At 48.6% G+C, this 23411-nt stretch overlaps 1 protein-coding gene across 1 annotated transcript in view; it reads left to right on the forward strand.

Moving 5' to 3' along the window:
* SCARA3 (scavenger receptor class A member 3) overlaps positions 1–23411 on the forward strand; it is a 35772-nt gene that overhangs the window by 8369 nt on the left and 3992 nt on the right. The window contains exons 2-5 of the mRNA XM_003359041.4: positions 5997–6095; positions 7729–7848; positions 12326–12424; positions 13653–14696. Coding sequence (XP_003359089.1) covers positions 5997–6095; positions 7729–7848; positions 12326–12424; positions 13653–14696 — 1362 coding nt within the window. The remainder of the gene's footprint in view (positions 1–5996; positions 6096–7728; positions 7849–12325; positions 12425–13652; positions 14697–23411) is intronic.

Consider the following 23411-nt stretch of genomic DNA (forward strand, 5'->3'; position numbering starts at 1 on the left):
CTGGCTCTGAGGATGCAGGCAGAGGTGGCCAGGGGGTAGGAGATGCCTGTCCCAGAGCACGGAACATGGATTTTAGGAAAGAAGGAGCAGGAAGGAGGTGAGAGTCCCAAGGAGGCAGATCATGCATGCTACTCTGTAGAGCGGGAGAATCTGAAAGAGAAGGATCAGATCCTTAGAGCAGAGGGGGCCAGACCAGTCTCCCTCTGAATATAGATGTATCTCAGCGGAAGCCTAGGGGAAGGGGGTTGTGGCAGAAGGGTTTCTAATGAAACCAATTTTGCAACCTTAATTATAGCATTCTCCAACCTTAAACTACAGCTCTTCTGCAACTTTAAATATAGCATTGGCTCTTGAGAAGACTCTAAAATCTTTATTTTTACTGCCCCAATTGGCTGTTTTGAAAACCCACTTTGTGAACTCTGTAGAAGATAATCATCAAAATATGTTCCTTGAAGTTCCCAAAGAAAGACCTCTTCTTCAGTTCCTCGAGTCTCTCCCCTGCTGACTCTGATGGAAGTTTGCGGTCCCAGAGAGGCTCAAAGAGTGAAGCAACTCCACGTTTTCTGTCAACCAAAACCGAGCCCGAGTCAGGGACCGTGGTTGAGTTAGCAGATGGTTCACAGGTCCGGGCTATTTCCTACCTCCAGAGGGAGAAGTAACCCCAGCACAGCCAGCAGCAGTTGGGCCCAGCCCCGTGCCCACACAGGCACCTTCAATCACACTTTCTATGATGGGCTCTGTGGGAGCAGAGGCTTGGAAAAAAACAAATGGAGAGTTCCCTTGTGGTTGTCCTTCTGACATTTGAGCTTGAAAAAATGACTGTAGGTATGAGAGAGACAGAGGCTCTTTCAAATCCCCTGTAGTTGCTACTCCTTTATGTAGCAGCATGGTCTTTGAAGGCTGACTTTTGATTGTTTTTTAAGCTCACTGCCTGCAATTTGGGTACAGATCGCTAGTGAAAGAGTGGGGCCTGGCTGTGCCTTTGGTAGGTCACTCTTGGGCCAGTTTTTTTTTTTTTTTTTTTTTTTTTTCTCTTTAGGGCCACACCCATAGCATATGGAAGTTCCCGGGCTAGGGGATCGAATCAGCTGCCGCAGCCACAGCAACGTGGGATCCGAGCCACATCTGCAACCTATACCACAGGTCACAGCAATGCCAGATCCCTAACTCACTGAGCCGGGCCAGGGATCAAACCCGCATCTTCGTGGATCCTAGTCGGGTTCGTTACCGCTGAGCCGCCACGGAAACTCCCAGGCTTCTTTATTGCAAGGGCTCAGGATGCTCTCTCATGACAGTTCCAAGCCGTTGGGACCTCTGGGACCGGGGAGGCTGAAACTGACCAGAGTCTTAAATGGTTGTTACCTGGAGCAGCAGGCTGTCCCACCCAAGTCTGTCCTGAGAGACGAGCTTTCCCCAACACGTCTGGGTCCAGGCATTACCCTGTCTTGTCAGTGTCCTTTCCCAAGTCTCCTGCATAGTAGCCTTCACCTGGAAGCTGCTAAATGAAAAAAGGAATTAAAAAAAAAGGAAGCCAGCAGAGGCCGTTTCTGCCTTCTTGGTAAGGTGGCCTCTTTTTAGCCACCTGTAGTGACATGTTCAACCATTCCAGGCATCTGGCAGCCTGTAATGTTTGACACTCAGGTGCCTCTCAGTTTTGAGCATGTCAGGAAGTCCTTAATTTCATGGACGGTTTAACATATGACACAGGAAACAACCAGGGCCTGATTTTAGATGGCCATAAAGATGCTGGTGGTATTCTAAGATGATTAACTGGGACACGGATGGGGAAAAAAAATAGCCACCCTCTGCAAAAAAAAAAAAAAACCCAAAAAATCTTCCATGGGAGGTCTTTGAGCTTTAGCAGAAGAAAATCATATCCCTTGTTCCAGCTCTGAGAAAGGGAGGGGGAGCAAATTCTAAATTTTGCCGCACTATCCCAACCCACCCCTCCTTTAATTCCTTTTTAATTCAAACATTAGGCCCCTCCCTGTAGGTTAATTTTAAGTACCGGATGCTTTAAGCCTTTGCCTCCTCGATGCATCAAAACTCCCCACGACTTCCTAGCCATGGAGAACTTGAAGAATAAACCATATTTAAGTTATTCATCTTTTTTTTTTTTAAGTAAAACTGAGCTCTTAATTCTTTTACTTAAATTTTTTTAAGGGCAGAATTTAACAATTAACTAAGGGTATAGGCCTTCTCAAAAGGTCAGGAAAGCCATCTTTTCTGAATACCCACTGTGGGCTCAGCCCCATGCCGAAAGAGGCTGAGGGAAGATTTCCTGACCTCAAGTTGATGACGTACTGCTGGCAGGCCAGACTTGTAAACAGAGGTCGGCCTGGATGGACGAGGCTTCTCCAAGCTCTGTGGCTGGTCTGTGTGTAACTCTTCAGGCTGTCTTCGCATCTTATTTCAGAGCCATGGGCATTTACGAAGGGCTAAGTAGACCTGAATAGATCTAAGTAGTAGCGCTGACAGATCACTTAACCTATTGGACAGAGCCTTTGTCATCTGACAAGAGAGCTCTGTGACTTAGAAGATCCCTTCCTATTGGCTCTCTCTGAAAACTCGGGAAACCTAGGGCACCCATCACTGTCAGATGGCCCCAGAAGGTGTGAGGAGAAGCCACGTGAGAGATGGGGGGAATTCTTCTCCTGTCTCTGCAGACGCCACTTGGCCCTGCAAGGGGACAGGACAGATTCTTGACTCATCAGTCTTCTTCTAATCAACCTTAGTGCCCATGTCCTTGAGCCAAGCTCTTCTCAATTCTTTAGGTATCTTTCTGCATCCACTCTTGATTGGCTTGGTCTTGGTGTAATGTGCATATAATGAGCCTGTGCTTGCAAAGGGCTTGGCTTACCAAAGCCTCACAAATGCTTTAAATTATGTTTTCATTCAAATGAGCAAGGCTTAAATGGAACATTGCTGGAGCATTCCAGACCTAGGTAAATTAGGGGTCCCCAGGGTCTGGAGCTCAGTGCTCATCAACAGGAAGTTCGCGGGATTAGTAAGGGAGAGCTCCTCGGGGCCAGGGGAGGGCTGTGGGTTATGCAGCTGAGATGTCAGCAGAGCAAATAGGGCCAAACGCTTGTGAACCACCCCCCACTCCCCTCGCCCATCTAAAGAGAGCTGAGATTGTAATGGCCGTCATTTCCCTTCCTGTGGGTGGCTCTGCAAACTACTGTGGGGCCTCTATGAACCCCCACTTGCTAATGACTGCCAACTTGGGGGCTCTTGATGGGAGAGCACAGTTATGACAGAGCTGTGTGCTCTGAGGGGTTGTTGGCCGAAGGTCAGTGTCAGTCTTGTTTAAGTCTTCCCAGATTCCCTGCAAAGGCTATAAACAGCAAAGTGATGAAATTGGCCCAGGAGCCAGAACAGGGAGGAGGCCTTGTCACTAGGGAGGGCAGAAAAGCACCACCAGGGGTGGAGAGAAATGAGAAACATGGGCAGGAAGGTCTAGAAGGCGCTTCTGCTCTGAGAAATGGAAGGAGCACCTCCCAGAGGGGCCCCCAAGGCTGCTGTCAGTCTGACAGCCTGCAGCGGGGTTCTGGCTGAATGAGATCATCTGAGAGCGCGAGGGCATGGGTGAGGTTTTGGTCAAACAGCCCAGAGGGCACTGCCTCATCTCGGGTACTAGTTTATGGGAAAGGGATGGTGGTCCTGGTAACATCCCAGGCCAAGTTATCCTCTTAAGCTGTTGGCAGATTGATGATAGGGTAGCAGTCAGAGACACGGAGCAGGGCTGAAGAGGTTGACTTATTAGGGTGCATATAAAGGGTACCCATCATTATCAGCCTTCCTCCTGCCACCTCACCTGCCCTCTTCCAAAGCACACACACGCACATGCGTGCATGCTCATGCATACCCATGCACACACACGCATATGCACACACACACATGCTTATGTACACACAGATGTACACACATGAGGGCACACTAACTCTGTGAGAGAGACTACCTGGCGTCTGTTACTGTGGAGAGGAAACACAACCAGGAAATCCGGGAGGCTTGGCTCCTTGCTGTCTCTGTGACTTTAGCGGGGCGTTAAAAGTGAACCCTCCTCCTCCAACTCATTTTCCTGATCTGTAAAATCGGGAGAATAATTTCTCACCCTGGCTATCTCTCCAGTTAATTGTGGGGATCAAGTGGGATAGCATATCAGAGCTCATGTTTCCGTCCTCCCCCCAGATTAACTCAGAATCTCTAAGGGGGGGGAGGCTGACCTTGGTCTCTGGACCAGCCCCCACCCCAATTCCACATGCAGGTATAGACCTGCTACCAGGAAGCATCACCCCAAATCATTCAGAGATTCATTCGAAGTTGTGTTTGTGGAGTTTTCCCTGTGCCAACCCCCATGCAGAAAGAAGGCTTTGGATGAAGTAGAGAACAGGGTGGCGACAGCTGCGCCTACAGAGCTTCAACACTGGGGAAGGGAGCTGCTGGATAAATAGTAAAAGGTATACCGCGTTCCGCAAAGGGAAAATACAGAGCACGTGGGAACGTATGTAACCAGCAAGAACTCACTCCGGTCTGGGAGCTGGAGGACAGCTAGGAAGTGACACGGAAGCCGTGACCTGGAGAACAGGCAGAGGGCATTCATGGCCATGATGGCGGTGTCTCTAATTTGGCGTCGCCCACAGTGTGTCTCCTACTGAGCCATGCAGGGCTGCCCTCACCTACCGAGCGTTCCTTGCCCAGAAACTCTTCCTCTTGACTCCCGTGTTGATGATGCTGGTCACCATGGCACAACATTTGGGCAATGAGGCTGCTTCCAGGTCGTTGCCAGAGCCCCTGAGACTCCATCCCAAGCCCAGCCCTGGGCCTGGCCCCCCTTGTGTCTATCCCATTGCCTTGCAGTCCCAGGAGCAAAGATTCCTAGCATTTGTAGAGCCTTTGCTCATGACTCTAAGGAGGTAGTGGGTGTGGTGGGAAAGACTTCTGAGTTCAGATCTTAGCTTCATCACATAGCCTGGGTGCTAGTAAGTAATGTTCTTTGGGGCTGTTGTTAAAGGAGAGTTGATTTACAACGTGATACTGGAGTTCCCGTCGTGGCTCAGCAGGAACAAACCCAATTAGGGTCCATGAGGATGCAGGTTTGATCCCTGGCCTCGCTCAGTGGGTTAAGGATCTGGCGTTGCCCTGAGCTGTGGTGTAGTTCACAGACACAGCTTGGATCTGGCGTGGCTGTGGCTGTGGCTGTGGTGTAGGCTGGCAGCTACACCTCCTCTTTGACCCTTAGCCCAGGAACTTCCATATGCTGCGAGTGCAGCTCTAAAAAGACAAAAAAAAAAAAAAAAACTAACAAACAAAAAACAATGTTGTGTTTATGGTGTAAAGTAATTCATATGTGTACACACACACACACACACACACACATACATACACTATGCATATATACATATATATTGTTTTTCAGATTCTTTTCCATTAGGGTTTATTGGCGGATGTTGAAAAGAGTTCCCTGTGCTACACGGCAGGCCCATCTCACAGCCTCACACCACCCATTCCTCCTCTCCCAAGCCCCCCAGCTGGGCTAGACACAGAGTCTTGGTGCAGACTGTGCTAGGGCCAGGTTCATCCTTGTCCCTGAAGACGCGGGATCATGCTCCAGTTACCACGTGTCAGGGAATGGAGGGCTGCTGGGCCAGACCAGGCAAGGTCTATCTCTTCTTACTCCGCCTCAGGGGTCTGAGGTCGGTGTGGATGGAGTAGGCAGAGGGACTGGCCTGTGTGTCTTCACCAAGTTTGCTAAGATCATAACCTTTCCTCCCCCAGAGGCGCTGGGATAGCCCAGTTCCTCAGCCACTCGATTTTGACCTCCACCTGCTTGCCCTCAGGTCACCTGGAGCACAGGTGGGCTGACTTGGACCCGGGGGCGGGGGTGGGTGCCGGGATTGGGGACTGTGAACCTGTGAATGGATGGAGCAGCTGCAGAAGGGGTGGGTGTGGCTCCGGGACCCCGCCTGGGTCTGACACCCCTGGCTTCATCGCAGTGAGGTCGGCTGCCGGCGACGGAGATGCGTTGTGTGTTACAGAAGAGGAGCTGGCTGGTGACGATGAGGACATGCCATCCTTCCCATGCACGCAGGAGGGTAAGGGCTTGGGGACCCTCCTCTGATCTCCTCCTGGGGCTGAAACCAGGCTGGGGAGAGGCTTGTCTGTCCCCATGGCTTCAAAGTCCTGGCTGTCCCTTCCCCAATGCTCACGGGAGAGTTAAAGGGCAGAGTTGCATGGACCTGGGTTATGCAGTCTGGGTTGAAGTCAAAGTTGGACACATCTGATGTCTGTTTCCAGGGCTCTTCCTGAGACCCCTCAGGGACCTCTGCCATCTCCCCTCAGGCCTGTCTTCCAGCTGGTCCACAACTGTCCCCTTCCTGCTATGCTACCCAGGGGGCCCGTCCTTCTCAGGCCCAAGGACCAGCTTGCATGTGGTTGATCTGAGCAACCAGGGCCCCCTGAATAATAGAGTGCCTCCTATTACCTGGAGTAGGGGTCCTTGGTGGGTTTTAGTGTAGTTTAAAGCAGCTGCTCTCAACCTTGGCCATGCATTGTAATCACCCAGGGATGCTTGAGACCGACCCTCATTAATTCTCGTCTCTTTTGGTCTGGGGTGTGGACAGGTATCAGGGTTTTTGTTTTTACATTCTGGTACCCATAATGTGCCACCTTAGGAATTTCACACCTAGAACATGACTGATTTCCTGCTGGGCATTGGCCACCCTCCAGAATAGCCAAGAACACCTCTGCTCCTCTCCTTCCTCTCTACCAGGGACCAGCTGGTGGACTGGAACTATCCATTTGGTTACCAGGAGAAATGCTAGTTACCTACAAAATCTGGGGACTGATGACCAATCTTCTGGTTGGCGCAGGACTGAGGGTTTTCCCGGGGTGTGGGACTTTCAGTTTTAAAACTGAGATAGTCTTGACGAACCATTGCGGTTGGCCCTATACTGAGGCGTTCCTGTAACAGGAGACTTTTGGTGCAAAAATCTGGGAAAGTCCTAGGCCAACGGGGAGGAGTTGTTCACCCGCTGGTGAAACAAGGCTGGTGGCCCTGTATTGTGGATCATGAGTAAGGCTGACATTTCAGGAAGAGGTGTTTCCCACGCCGTGGGCTGAATGACCATGCCATAGAGGGGGAATGATGGCTTGTTTTGGGGGGAGAATGATGGCATTGGGAGGGGTGTTCTTTGAAGACCCTGACTCTGGTCTCAACTATTCCTAAAAGCTCTAGGGGAGTTCCCATTGTGGCTCAGCGGGTTAAGAACCTGACCAGTATCCATGAGGATGTGGGTTCGATCCTTGGCCTCAACCAGTGGGTTAAGGACCCAGTGCTGCCACAAGCTTCGGCCTAGGTCAAAGATGTGGCTCGGATCTGGCATTGCTGTGGCTGTGGTATAGACTGGCAGCTGCAGCTCCAATTTAACCCCTAGCCTGGGAACTTCCATATGCCACAAGTGGAGCCCTAAAAAGAAAAAAATAAATAAAAATGAAAGTTCTAGGACTTTGAGAGGAGACAGTGAGATGAGTAGAGTTGAGGATTGAACCAGCTCCCTTCCTGAGGCTGATTCAAAATGTGATGAGATATTGACAGAACACTGTAAACCAACTATAATAGAAAAAAATAACCATTAAAAAAATGTGATGAGATAGCCCAAAGCAGAAGCACGGAACTGACCCTTCAGCCACAGCCCCCACTGCTGGCCTCCTTTTGTCCCCCCACAGGCCGGCCGGGGCCCCGCTGCAGCCGCTGCCAGAGGAACCTGTCTTTGCACACATCTGTGCGGATTCTTTACCTCTTCCTGGCCTTGCTCCTGGTGGCCGTGGCCGTGCTGGCCTCTCTGGGTGAGTGCAGAGAGCAGCATTGGACTAGTCCAGGCCTCTCTACAACCCCTCCCCCCTCCACAGGGCCACAGGGGAGTTTTCCACGGGGGCCCCTCCACCACCAACACCCCCTACAAAGACAAACCCTGATCTCTGTGGCTCGGGGCCCAGAACCAGCATCTTTTAGGCTGGGAAGCCTAATGCCTGGTACAGGTTGCAAAGGCTAGCTCCTAATTCCTGGTCCACAATGAGCTGTGTGGCCTCGAGCAAGGCACTTCCCCTCTTAGGACCTCTGTTTTCCTTCTGGTTAATGAGGCTAGGACTAGGAGGTGGTTCTCATTTTCATCCCCATCTTAGAATCATAAAAAAATACTGGAGCTATAAAAAAAATACTGGAAATTCCCCTCGTGGCTCAGTGGAAATGAATCTGACTAGCATCCATGAGGACGCAGGTTCGATCCCTGGCCTTGCCCAGTGGGTTGGGGATCTGGCATTGCTGTGAGCTGTAATATAGGTTGCAGACGCAGCTTGGATCCTGCATTGCTATGGCTGTGGCTTAGGCCGGCAGCTACGGCTCCCATTTGACCCCTTGCCTGGGGAACCTTCATATGCCATGGGCGCAGCCCTAAAAAGACAAAAGACAAAAAATAAAAAAATAAAAATACTGATGCCTGGGCCTCACCCAGGATAGTGGAATTAATTCAGTATTTAAGCTGCTCTTTAGATAATTCTAGGGTACATCCAGGGTGGAGATCACCGGACTGGACAATGTCTATGCCTTTTCAGTGGTCTTTGTGTGGCTTAAAGAGAGTTTGGATATATACGTGCATCAGCGTCACCCCCAGGATTTGTTAAAATGCAAATTGCTGGGTCTCACCTAGGCCTCCTACGTCAGAGTCCTGCTGATGAGGCCAGGGATCTGAAGTTCGGTGGTTCTCATACACTCAACAGTTTGTATGACTCTAGTGGCTGACCAGGCGACAGCATACGCCAGGCTCAGATAACTTCTGCTTTCTGGATGCCAACAGTTTATGTTTAAAAGTGAAAACAAGGAGTTCCCGTCATGGCTCAGTGGTTAATGAATCCGACTAGGAATCATGAGGTTGCGAGTTCGATCCCTGGCCTCACTCAGTGGGTTAAGGATCTGGCATTGCCATGAGCTGTGGTGTAGGTCTTAGATGCAGCTCGGATCTGGCGTGGCTGTGGCTGTGGTGTAGGCCGGCAGCTACAGCTCCGATTTAACCCCTAGCCTGGGGACCTCTATATACCACGAGTGCGGCCCTAAAAAGATGAAAGACAAAAAAACAAAAAAACAAAAAACTTTATTAAAGAAAGCCAGTAGGTTTATTTGCTCCAATGGACTGGGTGTTACTGATAAAGTCTGGGCCTCGGGTGAGTAAGGGAGGCACGGGGGATGCCTCCCTCTTGGTGCCAACTCTGCACTTGTGCCACCCCCCACCCCCATTAGAGATATTTAGGAACTGCCTTTCTTGGCTTGAAGGCAAGAGGCTAGCGTTTTAGTGATTGGAACAGACACTCTGGCTATCTTCCAACAATCCTGAAGGTGTTAATTAAATTCAACACAAGCCATGCACCTACTCTGTGCCGGGTATTGGGATCATTGAGATGAATGCATTACATTTCACCATCAAAAGCAGTGGCTCTATAGCTCAGCAGGTTAAGAACCCGACTAATATTCATGAGGATACACGTTCAATCCCATGCTTTGCTCAGTGGGTTAAGGATCTGCCATTGCCTTGAGCTACGGTATAGGTCATGGACCTGGCTTGGACCCAGCATTGCTGTGGCTGTGGTGTAGGCCAGCAGCTGCAGCTCCAATTTGACCCCGAGCCTGGGAGCTTCCATATGCCATACCTGTGACCCTAAAAAGCAGAAAAAGAAAAAAAAAAAGAAAGCAAAAAAAAAAAAAAAAGGAAAAAATTAGGTGAATTGATAGATGGATAAAAAGATAATAAAATGGAATGGACAAATGTTCAATAAAATATAGCAAAATGTTAATTATAGAATCTAGGCAGTAGATACCTGGATATTTACAGTATAAGAAATTATTGATTATTCTTTTTGAGAGTTTTTATCATTAAATATTAGAAAATTAAAAAATGGATAGGCTTATATCTTCAAAGTAAATCTTTTTAAAAAATAAATTATGTATGTGCACTCTTTAGTATATACCATAACTTATAAAACACAATTTTGAAAGGATGAGAAGAATAAGGTCTACAAAGTAAGGAAAAGAGCCAAATTTATTTATAGTTACAAATTATGGAATGTGCAATGAAGAAATAAACAAGGTATGCGTGAAATCTTGGATGTTGGCTTAGAGGTAGACTTTATAAGGCATTAGAATAGGAATCAAGCCATTCATTCTCTCGGCACCGCTGTTCCACCATCTATACAGGAGATCTTAATTGGTGGGAAACTCAATGAAATAATAAATACCATAAATTATTAAGTGCTAATCTAGTACAACAGGGTGTAATTGGTCCCAGGGTCTCTCAAGATGTCACTGTGACTAATTAAATCATGACAGTTATGAGATGGACAGTGTTCATCAGAGCCCAGAGATTCCAAAAAATTTGGAATCATACAATTTTGGAGCTAATGAGAACCTTAGAAGTCACCTAGCTTCATACTTTCATCTTAGAGATTGGATGAAAGTCTGAAAGATTGGCTTGCTCGAAGTCACCCAATAAACTTGAGGCAAATCTGGACTAGAGGTTGTATTATCCAACTCTCTTGGTGGGGCTAATTCCATCCCCTCCCTTACAGACCCTCATAGGGTCTGTAGGAAACATCTTTAAACTCTCCGTCCAATTTATGCCCTCCTCTCACTACCAGGCCCAGCCATGCACCTGTTGGAGGAAGCCAGGGGCCCTGTAGCTGCCCAGATGTGCCAGCACTGACCCCTTAGTAGAGAATGAGGCTGCCTATGCCATGTAAACTGGTATAACTTTTCCTAGGGGGAGTCTGCTGACATGTATCAAGGACTTCAAAAATGTTAAGACACTTTGACCCATTCATTCTACTGCTAGGAATTTATACTAAGAGAATAACCATATAGACACACAACCATCATATATAGGGATTATTTCTAGGATCAAGCATTACTCATATTTACATATCACATGTCATTTGTAGACTCAAAAGGGGAGGTGCCTTAAGAGTTCCCAACAATAGAAGATTTTTCTGTATGTTTGTTTTTTGCTTTTTGGACCATACCAGTGGCATATGGAGGTTCCCAGGCTAGGCATTGAATTGGAGCTACATCTGCCGGCCTACGCCACAGCCACAGCCACACCAGATCAGAGCTGCGTCTGTGACCTACACCACAGCTCATGGCAATGCCAGATCCTTAACCCACTGAGTGAGGCCAGGGATCGAGTCTGCAACCTCATGGATACTAGTTGGGTTGTTTTCACTGCATGATGATGGCAACTCCTAGGAGATTTTTATATAATTGCTGAATCATTTTTATAGAGTGTGATACAGACATCAAAAGCAATGATTTTAAAGGAATTTAAAACCTCAGTGGAAAAATGTCCATGACATGATACCAATTAAGCAAAATAAAAAGAAAACAGACTAGATTTTCAGAACATCATAATTTTCTATTGTTGTCTTCTAAAAAAGTATATATCTATGTAGTTATATAATGATAGAAATAAATAAGATTATAAGAGATACACAACAGTGTTAATGGCCATCATATCTAAGTGGTAGGATTAGGAATAGTTTTTATTTTCTTTTATATTTCTGTTTTATTTTCCCCTATTCTATCCTGCAGTCAAGTCCTAGTTTTATTTATTTATTTTTTTTTTGTCTTTTGTCTTTTCATTGTTGTTGTTGTTGCTATTTCTTGGGCCGCGCCCGCGGCATATGAAGGTTCCCAGGCCAGGGTTCCAATCGGAGCTGTAGCCACCGGCCTATGCCAGAGCCACAGCAACGCGGGATCCGAGCCGCGTCTACAACCTACACCACAGCTCACGGCAACGCCGGATCGTTAACCCACTGAGCAAGGGCAGGGACCGAACCCGCAACCTCATGGTTCCTAGTCGGATTCATTAACCACTGCACCACGACGGGAACTCCAAGTCCTAGTTTTAAAATCTGAAGGAGATGGAACTTATATAAATATAAAATATATACATATATATAATTTATATTTATACATTATAATATATAATATATACCCACACACATACACTTAAAGGAGATATATAAAGATATTACATCTATGTCTATAGATATACAGATAGATACATACATATATATATATATATATGCTTTTAATAGATGTAGGACCCACTCTGGCTATAAGAAATATCTCCCATTACCACCATTGAGAAGCCCCATAGAAGATGAATGAGTGGTTTTGGCTGTAGAGGGGCTGATAAATATACCTTCTTGGCAAACAACTGCTGTTTCTCTGATCTAAGACACCTCCCGCCTCAGTTTCTCATCTGTGTTCCCCCTGCAGTTTTCAGGAAAGTGGACTCCCTCTCAGAAGACATCTCCTTGGCCCAGGCCATTTATGACAAGAAGCTTGTGTCTATGCAGGAAAATCTCCAAGGGCTGGGTAAGTGTCCAGGGTCCAGATGTGCTAATGATCACAATGGAAGGCCAGTAGTACTCGGGGTGGGGTGAAGGTCCCCCCAGACTACAGTGCCTAGAGCAGGGCAGCCTTCACCTGACTTCTAGGCACAAGGGAAGGACCACCACAGCTCCCTGCCTCCCTGAGCAGCTGGAGAACCATCCATCCAACAAGGGCTGTTACCCCAGGATATGCCCAGGAATGGGGCTGGAGATGGGAGGTGTGTGTGCTACAGAGCTAACCAGAGCTTCCAGGTGGAGAAAAAAGCCGAAGGCCATCCACTCTCCAAATATCTTCACATGTCTGAAATTATTCTTGAGACCTTCCAAATGCTCTTGACAAGTCGGCCCTTTCCTCATCACTGCCGATCTCCTGATATCCTGCTTTGACAAGGGCATTCGTGTTCTGAGAATGAGACAGGAGCCACAGTAGAAGGGTTCAGAGGTGGCCTGCTTGGTGGGAAGAGAAAATCCTGTTCTGCCACTCATGAGCTGGGTGTCACTGGGCAAGTCACTTCCTGGGCCTCGTTTCTTATCCCTCACAGGCAGGAAAATCCCTGTACCCTCTTCTCCACAGGCTTGTGAGAGAATCAAATAAGATAACAAATATATAAATACTGGGAGATGATTTTTAAAATCAAATGTCAATGAGAAAAGTTATGAAGAAATATATTCTCTAGCATTTGATGATGAGATGGAGAAAATGTCATAAATCCTCCAAGTCAGACTAAAGATACCTGGGAAATCTACGATTTCATGGAGATGTAAGCCTTTTCCAAAAAGTATTTCATAGGAGTTCCTGTTGTGGCTCAGTGGTTAATGAATTCGACTAGGAACCATGAGGCTTCAGGTTCGATCCCTGGCCTTGCTCAGTGGGTTGCCGTGAGCTGTGGTGTAGGTCGCAGATGCAGCTCGGACCTGGCGTTGCTGTGTCTGTGGTGTAGGCCAGCGGCTACAGCTCTGATTCGACCCCTAGTCTGGGAACCTCCATGTGCCGCGGGTGCGGCCCTAGAAAGACAAAAAGACCAGAAAAAAAAAAAAATTTAAAATTTAAAAAAAAATGACAAAAAGGATTTCATAGCAGGTCTTAGGGAAGGAAGAGGGATAGGAAAGCCACTTGCTAATTTATTATGCTCTGAAATATTAACTTTGAAGAAACCAGCTTTGTCCTGTGATCCTTCAGCAATTCACAATGTTGTCCCTTTCTCCTGAAGATCTGAAAGCTCCAAACAACTGCTCTTTCTGCTATGAGGCTGGGCAGTTGGGGCAAGAGATCAGAAAACTGCAGGAGGAGCTGGAGGGAATTCAGAAGATGCTTCTGGCTCAAGAGGTCCAGCTGGACCAGGCCTCCCAGACCCAGGAGCTGCTCTCCACCACCAGCGGACAGATCTCCCAGGAGATGGGCAGTTGTTCTTTCTCCATCCACCAGGTCAACCAGTCTCTGGGGCTCTTCCTGGCCCAGGTGAAAGGTTGGCAGACCACCACAGCCAGCCTGGACCTCTCTCTGAAGGACCTCACCCAGGAGTGCTACGATGTCAAGGCTGCAATGCACCAGATCAATTTCACCGTGGGGCAGACTTCTGAGTGGATCCATGGGATCCGGCGGAAGACGGACGAGGAGACCCTGACCCTTCAGAAGATGGTCACCGACTGGCAGAACTACACGCGGCTCTTCAGCAGCCTGCGCACCACCTCAGCCAAGACGGGAGAAGCCGTCAAGAACATCCAGGCAACCCTGGGGGTGTCGTCCCAGCGCATCAGCCAGAATGCCGAGAGCATGCACGACCTGGTGCTGCAGGTCATGGGCTTGCAGCTACAGCTGGATAACATCTCCTCCTTCCTGGATGATCACGAGGAGAACATGCACGACTTGCAGTACCACACCCGCTATGCCCAGAACCGCACGGTGGAGAGATTTGAGACGCTCGAAGGCCGCATGGCTTCCCACGAGATCGAGATCGGTACCATCTTCACCAACATCAATGCCACGGACAGCCACGTGTACAGCATGCTCAAGTACCTGGATGACGTGCGGCTCTCCTGCACGCTGGGCTTCCACACCCACGCCGAGGAGCTCTACTACCTGAACAAGTCCGTCTCCCTCATGCTGGCCACCACCGATCTGCTCCGTGAGCGCTTCGGCCTGCTCAGCGCCCGGCTGGACTTCAACGTCCGCAACCTGTCCATGATCGTGGAGGAGATGAAGGCTGTGGACACGCAGCATGGGGAAATCCTGCGCAATGTCACCATCCTACGAGGTGAGAGCCAGATCTGGATTGCGCTGCCGGGGAGCTCCTAGTGGGCCTGGGAGGTCTTTCGACGAGACACAGGAGGACCTGGTTTGGGGCACACACCCCAGCAGGCTGATACGATCCTGCAGCAAATGCCAGGGGTGACTGGCAACTTTAACGCACTTGCCAGGCTCTTTTGGGAAAGTGTTAGGGTTCCCGACTTTGCCTGACATACCAACGTGGGCTTTTATGTGTGAATCTCTGTCCTTGGATCCACAGAGAGAAATGGGCAGAGATCATCTTTGGAAACTCTTGTTTTCTCCCTTCCCACCCCCCTGTTGGTGCCCTCAACCATCTGCCCCTCACATGCCTGTCCCTCTATGCCCTCCTCTCCTCCCATCTCACCCCTGCATGAGGCCAGCCTCTCCAGAGACAGAGGAAACAGAAAGATGAGGAATTGGCTCGTGTGATTGTGGAGGCTGGCAAGTCCAAAAGCTGCACTAGTTCAAGGGCAGCTAGGCTGATGTCCTAGTTCAAGTCCAAAGGCTGGAAGCCGCTTTTGAGCAGGAACAGACAATGTGTCAGTTTGAAGGCTGTCTGGCAGGGGATGCTCTGTTACTCAGGGGAGGGTCAGCCTTAGTTCTAGCCAGGCTTCAACTGATTAAATGAGGCCCACCCACATTGAGGAAGGCAGTCTGCTTTACTCAGTACTGATTTAAATGTTAATCTCCGAGTTGCCGTCATGGCTCAGAGGTAATGAACCTGACTAGTATCCACGAGGACGCAGGTTTGATCCCTGGTCTTGCTTAATGGGTTAAGGATCCAACGTTGCCATGAGCTGTGGTATATATATGTTGCAGACTCGGCTTAGACCTGGCATTGCTGTGGCTGTGGCATAGGCCAGCAGCTACAGCTCCGATTCAACATCTACCCTGGGAATTTCCATGTGCCTCTGGTGCAACCCTAAAAAAAAATGTTAATCGCATCCGCAGAAACCCTACGGACACGCCTAGAGTAATGTTTGGCCAAGTATCTGGGTACCCTGTAGCCCATCAGGTTAAACTATCACAAGCTTATCCCTCTTCAACTTGGCAGCCATGCACATCTCCTTAAATCATACATAATCCCCAAACGAAGACAGTAACAAGGTCATAATCCAGCTTGTGTATAACCAAAAATGCACTAACCCCTTCCCCTGAAGAGAAGGTAAGGTCCTTGAGTGGTAGTGAAGTTTACCCTTCTCCTTGGTAACTGAAATACTGTGAGACGAATTTAACAATATTTAAATACTGTGATATAAAGTCAATACATTTTATATTGTTTGTTACATGACAAAGTGATAAGAGAGGGAATAAAGCAAAAATTCTGTATAATACATACATGTGTACACACACACACATATATCAACATAACACAATGAGGAAATATTCTTGACAATTACTCAGCTCTTGACGAGTCCTCATTCGTGTAACTGGTCAGATGGTCATAGCTGGTATTCATTACCATCTTCTTCCACTACCCATCCCGTATTCCCTTTGCCTTCAGCAAACAGCTCAGCTGGTTGTGCTTCTTTACCTGGTGGGGGGACCGACCCAAAGCTTCATTCCTGAGGGCCATTAGTCCTGCCTGGATGGGGTTGTTGTAATTCTCTGTTGACCTTAATCCCAGGACATGGTATTACTGAGAGACGCCCTAAGTGATCTGGATTCCAGACATGCTCCTTCTTGCCTCCATTGGAGAAGTCTAATTTCTCCTTGGCAGTGGACATCCATCATGTCAGTCTGCACAGCAACTTCTTTGCCTGTGAGGCCACAGAGGCACGAGGAGCCCAAAGTGAACAGGCAACTTTGGTCTTAACTTCCAGTTCAATGGAATTGTATCTCCTGGTGGAAACATTCATCCCTTTGTATCTAAGATGCTAACCCAGCAGAACATAAGTTTGTGGGAACAAGAAGTGAAAATTTTGCTAGTGGGTCACTAGGGGTATTAATGAGTAGTGCCCTCCCATTTCTCCTTCTTGATCCCTGGACCCGTGCATCCTGGCTGTCAGAGAAACAGTACCATATTTTGGATCCTGATTCAGGGCATATACAGCCCTGAAGGTATTGCCACATAACTGGCACTGTAACTGAGTCAAAAGGCCATCCCACCTCTCTAACAAGCAGCTTCTTCAAGATGGTGGGAAACATGGTAACCCCAGAGAATTTCATGGCTGTGGGCCCACCGTTGCACTGAATTTGCTGTGGAATGAGTTCCTTGATTAGAAGCAATGCTGTGTGGAATAGCATGATGGCGTTTAGTGCATTCTGCAAGTACATGGATGGGATTTTTGGGATACAGGGAAGGCAAATCTATATCCAAAGTAAGTGTCTAAATCAGAAAAAAACAAATTACTTCCCCTTAGGTACCTTTAAGGAAGAATGATTAATAATAAATCTCGTTGGCAGCATGCAAGAGAACTGGCCTCCCCTTTATTCCCCTTCATTCATGGGGTTCCGAGTCTATAAAGTGGCTCAAGTCTGAAAATTGGTTGCAGTATCATGACTTTCTGTTTTGATGACTCAAGTTAGACCTTTGGTCACTCAACCCAGAAGTTTCCTGCTTACACAGAACAAGTAAGAATGAGTAGGCTTCCTACTTCTTCACTTCTAGAAACGCCACGATCAGCTGGCCAGCACCAGAGTGCGGGAGCCAGGCTATTCTGATGGCTGCTTAGGCCCTGCTGTCCATCACAGTGACCACGTGCTCCTGTGGGGTTGCAGTGTCGCCACTTGGCCCCAGCCCGGATCCAATTACTGTCGTTTTGGTTAGGTTTCCCAATTCTGTGACCACTGCTCCCACAGTGAGCTCTGGCCCACAGAGAAGAACTGGGAATGTTCTTCACAAACGTATTTCTTATACTCGTGGTGAAAGGCGTGTCTTCACCTTCCCAGGGTGACTGAATAGCTTTCAAATGACAAACCTACTGTGACAGTCCAACCTCCCTGAGTCATTGAATCCCCTTCTCTACATGAAACCACAGGGGGTCCAGCAATTCTAGTCCACTCACCATGGATCTCCTTTTGGTCCACCGGTCAGCCACCCAACGAAATGCACTGTGAGAGCCCTCGCTCCCTCCCCAAGACACAATGGTAGAGGCCAGATCCCTGCTTAGTAATTCCATAGCAATAGATGCGGCCTTGATCCCACAGCTCTAAAGGCTGCCTGACCCACTTTATGTTCTTCCCCGATCACCACCCACCCTTAGTGCCCATCCCACCCACGTTGCCCAGATTTCTAGCTGCATGGATTAGAAAACTCGGAGGGTAGCGGTAGCATGCCTCCTTGTGGGTCACACTTCGTACCTCACCTTGGGGGGCTGCTGGAACTCGAGTGCAGTGATGGGTCTAGAAGCAAAGAGGGGAGGGAGGTGGGTGGGCCCTGAGGGGAACCTGCATTGTCCTGCTTGTCAGCTGCCTCAGGGGAGGCCCATACCCTTTCCTCAGGTAACACGGGGTTAACGCCCTCAGACAGGGATGGAGAGGCCACTTCTATTGGGGAACAGATGGACGGCTGCCACTGGCAGAGAAGACTCATCAGAATTCAGGGTTGGTTTTTTTGGTTTTTTTTTTTTTTTTTTTTTGCTTTTTAGGGCTGTGTCTGCAGCATATGGAGGGGGCTAGGGGTTGAATCAGAGCCGTAGCCGCTGGCCTACACCACCGCCACAGCAACGCCAGATCCAAGTGGCATCTGCAACTACACCACAGCTCATGGCAATATCAGATCCTTAACCCACTGAGCGAGGCCAGGGATCGAACCTGCTTCCTCATGGAAACTAGTCAGATTCATTTCCGCTGAGCCGCCATGGGAACTCCCAGAATTTACAGTTTGATGGTGCCAGCTCCACCAGGGTCTTCCCGCACATCCCCCGTCCAATGTTCAGGATCCCATTCCTTCCCAGTCCATGTCCCCTCTTTAGCAGTAGACCCCCCAGGAAGGAGGCTGGGAGCTCAGCTCATGTTGTAATTCAGCTGATCACAAGATGAGACTGCAGGTCCCATTTTCAGCAATCGGGAGGCGACGGGAGCTAAGGGTCTCCTTCAGGGCAAATATGGAAGTTTTTCGGTCATTCATGGGGCACTTGACCTTGGGAATCTGAATCTCTGAGCCCATACTTTTCTTTCCCCACTTTGTCCAATACTGTTAAGAGCAACCAGCCAATCTCATTAGACTTGTGATTTTGACTAAAATGTTCGAAAGACTCATATACATGGTTACCTAGGTCTGTGCTTAGGAGTCTCCATAATTTTGCATATCTCTATTGCCAGGGAAAATCAGGCTGTTTTTATCAGTAGTAAATAGAGACCTATTAGATTGCCAGTTCCAGAAACCCCAGACCAATTCAGAAAACTCATCTTTAAAATTCTGTTCACCTATGGAGTTCCCGTTGTGGCTCGGTGGGTTAAGAACCTGACATTGTCCAAAAGGATTCAGGTTCAGTCCCTGGCCTTGGTCAGTGGGTTAAGGACCTGGCATCGCCCTGACCTGTGGTGTAGGTCGCAGACAAGGCTGGAATTCCACGTGGCTGTGGCTCTGGCATAGGCCAGCAGCTGGAACTCCCCTAGCCTGGGAACTTCCATTTGCTACAGGTGGGGCCTAAAAGAAAAATAAAATAAAATTCTGTTCACCTGGAATCATTCCTGGTACCAAGGTCTGTATTAGTCAGGGGTCTCCAGAGAAGCAGAACCAGCCAACAGGATATACACTTATCCTGTGTCCATTTGAAGCTCTGGAGAGAGAGATTGATTTGTTATACACAGATACAGAAGCCAGCAAGCCCCAGGATCTGCAGGGTGAGTCAGCAAAGCAGAAGATCCAGAAGAGACAATGGTTTGATTCCAGATTGAGTCCAAAGGTCTGAGACCCAGGGGAGCTGATGGTGTAGTTGCAGCCTGAAGGCTGGCAGGCTCAAGACCCAATAAGAGTTGATGTTCAAATTTCACTTTGAATCTGAAGGCAGGAGAGCGAGTATGTCCAGTATGAATCAGGGAGGGAGGAGGAGTTCCCTCTGGCTCAGCCTTTTTGTTTTCTATTCAGGCCTTCAACTGATTGGACGAGGCCCACTAACACAGGGGAGAGCAATTTGCTATATTTGGTGCACCAGTTCAGATGCTGATCTCGTCCCAGACACCATCACATTATGTTCACACAAAGGGACTATATTATAAAGAGACACAGGGAGAAGACGGCCACCTGCAAGCCAAGGCCTAGAACAGATCCTTCTCTCATAATCCTCAGAAGGAACTGACCCCACCATCACCTTGACTTTAAACTTCCAGCCTCCGGGATTGGGAGACAAGAGATTTCAGCTGTCTAATCCTCCTTAGTCTGAGTACTTTGTTAGAGCAGCCTGGGCTGACAAAGTTAGCATTTATTTCAGAATGAGGTACCCATAAGCAGAAGCCAGAGAGCATTTCAAGTCAATTTGAAGAGTGGGCCAGGCAACCCACCTTTGGTATGGGTTTAAGAGTCAGCTGGGGGGCGGAGCTGCCCCCAGGGGGCAAAGAGGTCAGTCCCTTGTTGGGGGGAAAGTGTGGGTGGCAGAAGGAAGCAGACTGCAGAAACTACCCTAGGCAGCCTGTTGCTGACGCTCAGGGCCATCTCTGCAAATTTGTTTAAATCATGTCGTTTGGCCCATGCTCCTCTTGGTTGTTAAATCACCACAGGTAAAAATCTCTCACCTCAGAAAGGAAATTTCAGGGACAAAATCCCTTCCTACGTGTCATTCATTCATTTACATGCAGGCAGGTGCTCTCGGAGGCTCTGGCGCTGGGACCGGCAATGAGGTCTGCCTCGGGCTGGAGCAGCGCTGCTCTCCAGAATAAAGGAAGACAGACAGCAATAGCCACAGCCAGTGTGGAAGGTGCCAAGTGCTGACTGAAGGGCTGGGGCTCTTAAACTGCCTGGGAAAGGAGCCTGGATTCTAATTTGCTCTGGGTCTTTAGGAAGAATCCTGTGATCTTTCCAGCCCTCTAGTTTTTTGTTTTTGTTTTGTTTCATATGTAAATTAATGGATAAGAGCGGCTGTTCTCTGAGATCTCCCCCAGCTCCATGATTAAGTCTGGGTCTCCATTGGCTCATCTGAAAGCCTGTGGTACTTCCATAGTGTTTGTGCCTCTTATAGAATGTTTCTTTCTTATTCTATAGGAAGATTTCTGTGCGTGTGCTAGACAGTGTCTATTCTAAGACTATTGCTTGGAAACTGGCACTGGGAAAGCATCATTGCTTACTCACTGAGCAGCCTTGAACAAGGGTCTTGGCTATTTCAATTCGGTTTTCTCATCTGCAAACAAGAATATAACCCTTGCCCTGACTATATATCCAATGGATAGTTGCATCCGTGTTAATAATGGTGTGGACGGGTTTTGGTAAAATTTAAAAGGGGGTCCTAATGAAGGGATGATTCTGAATCTAATTCACTTGACACTAGGCTCCTTATCTTACTCATCAGTGCCCAGCACAATGCCTGGCCTTTGGAAGGTTCTCAGGAAATGTTTGCTCCGTGAATGCATCTGCAAAAACATGACCAAGGGGTAGAAACAGAGGACAGACGTGTAAACTCGTTCCCTAAGCACCAGCCTGCATTCTCCTCCCACATAGAATGTCCGGGAGTTTACATGTTAAAAAGGGGGGAGTTCCCGTCGTGGCGCAGTGGTTAACGAATCCGACTAGGAACCATGACGTTGCGGGTTTGGTCCCTGCCCTTGCTCAGTGGGTTAACGATCCGGCATTGCCGTGAGCTGTGGTGTAGGTTGCAGATGCAGCTCGGATCCCATGTTGCTGTGGCTCTAGTGTAGGCCGGTGGCTACAGCTCCGATTAGACCCCTAGCCTGGGAACCTCCATATGCCACGGGAGCGGCCCAAGAAATAGCAAAAAAGACAAAAAAAAAAAAAAAGGGACCCGCCGAGACTGTTGCATTATTCTGTTGTTTAGGGCAGAAGAGCTACCTGGAGACGGGGCAGGGAGGAAAATGCCTGTGGTGGAGGATTCGTAGATGTGCTTGCAATTGAGTAGCAAAGGTGATGCATGAAAAGAAGAGCAATGCCATGTTCTGTTGGTGAACAAGGCCAAGTTCTATTAGTGCCTTCAGGGAAAGCTCAGGGTAACACCTGGCCTATTCCTGATGCATTCTTACTTCCAGGGCAGAGTCCTTGAAGGATGTTTGTAGAGCCCTATGGCCTGTCAGCCTTGAACTCTAATGATTGTCACGGTAGCTCCACAAGACTGAATGGACAGAGCCTAATTCTCTGCCTAGATGCTCCACCCCCTGGTCCACAGTTTCCTTTCCTCCTTTTCTCCTGAATCTCAGCTCTGAACCTTGGCAGCCCCAAGCTCCAGCCTCAGTGAAGCTGCTGAAAGCCCTGCTCAGCTTCTCAGCCACTCTGCCCAAAGCAATTACTAGTCAACAAATGCCTTATGAGTAAAAGAGGCAGAGACTGTCAGGCTTCCTTCAGTGAGTCTCCCTGCTCCCTGGGAGCCTGGCCCTTGATCTGTCTCCAGAGCCTTCAAAAGGATATCTTGGCATTTTGTCTAATGATTCTGGTTGTTCTCAGTGGGAGGTATAGTCAGTTACAGACTGATCCGTCATAGGCTGGAGTGGAAATCCACTGGCTTGTTTCCTTTTTTTTTTTAATTTTTATATAATGATTTCTATTTTTTCCATTATAGCTAGTTTATAGTGTCCTGTCAATTTTCTACTGTACAGCATGGTGACCCAGTTACACATACATGTATACATTCTTTTTTCTCACATTACTATGCTCCATCATAAGGGACCAAACAGAGTTCCCAGTGCTACACAGCAGCATCTCATAGCTACACTGACTGGTTTTCAGTGCTTCTCAGATAACAACAGCCAGGATAGAGGGTTCCCACCCCAGGCTGATAGTTTCATTGAACGAAGGGGAATCTGTGGTCCAAAGAGGGGCAGATGACTTACCCAGCCACCCAATTTGTTGACACCAGATCTGGGACTCCAAGCCAAGTCCCCAGAAATCCAGACTAGCACGCCCTCCCTCGGGGTACCAGTCTCCCAAGAGGCACCCCTTCTCTTTCTGTTTCCCTCTGCCTTTGTAAGCTGGCCCATTGCTTTAGACTGTGAGATAGATGGCAGGCCCTCCTGCCCTGGCACTCCTCCACCCACGGATGGGCATTGTTGGTGCCCTAGGGACTTGGCATTTCTGCTCATCCCCCCACTCACTCCCTGTTCCCAGCGGAGACCAGGAGCTGACCACCTACTTGTCCCAGACATGCAGTCAGTTGTGGCTCTCCCCTAATGGGCCAGGATGGCCTAATTACAGCCCAAAGCTTCCTGCGTAATTATGGGCCTCCTTGGGACGCCCGCCTGCTCTGTCTTGCTCTCCCATCTCCGCACCTTGGCCACTGCTGCTCACCTTTCCTCCGTTGTCTTAAATGTGTCCCACTGCTCAGGGTGGCACTGAACCCTCTCCCTCACAAACCTTTGGCCCTGCTGATACCAAGATCTTATTACAGGTGGGGGCACAGGTCCCCTGTCCCATGAGGCCCCCGGTCAGCCTCTGTCTGCCTTCCCTCCCCCCGTGCCAACCGCTAATCTTTGGTTGTTGAGTTCCTCCCTGGCCTGACCCAGGTCCCGCCAGCTCTCCCCTCTCTGCCCACATGATTCACGGCTGGGCCCAGAGGGACAAGCGGAGGCTCGGCTCACCTGAGGAAGACAGTCCTTC

Source organism: Sus scrofa, chromosome 14 (assembly GCF_000003025.6).
Source record: "Sus scrofa isolate TJ Tabasco breed Duroc chromosome 14, Sscrofa11.1, whole genome shotgun sequence".
NCBI classification, from domain to species: Eukaryota; Metazoa; Chordata; class Mammalia; order Artiodactyla; family Suidae; genus Sus; species Sus scrofa.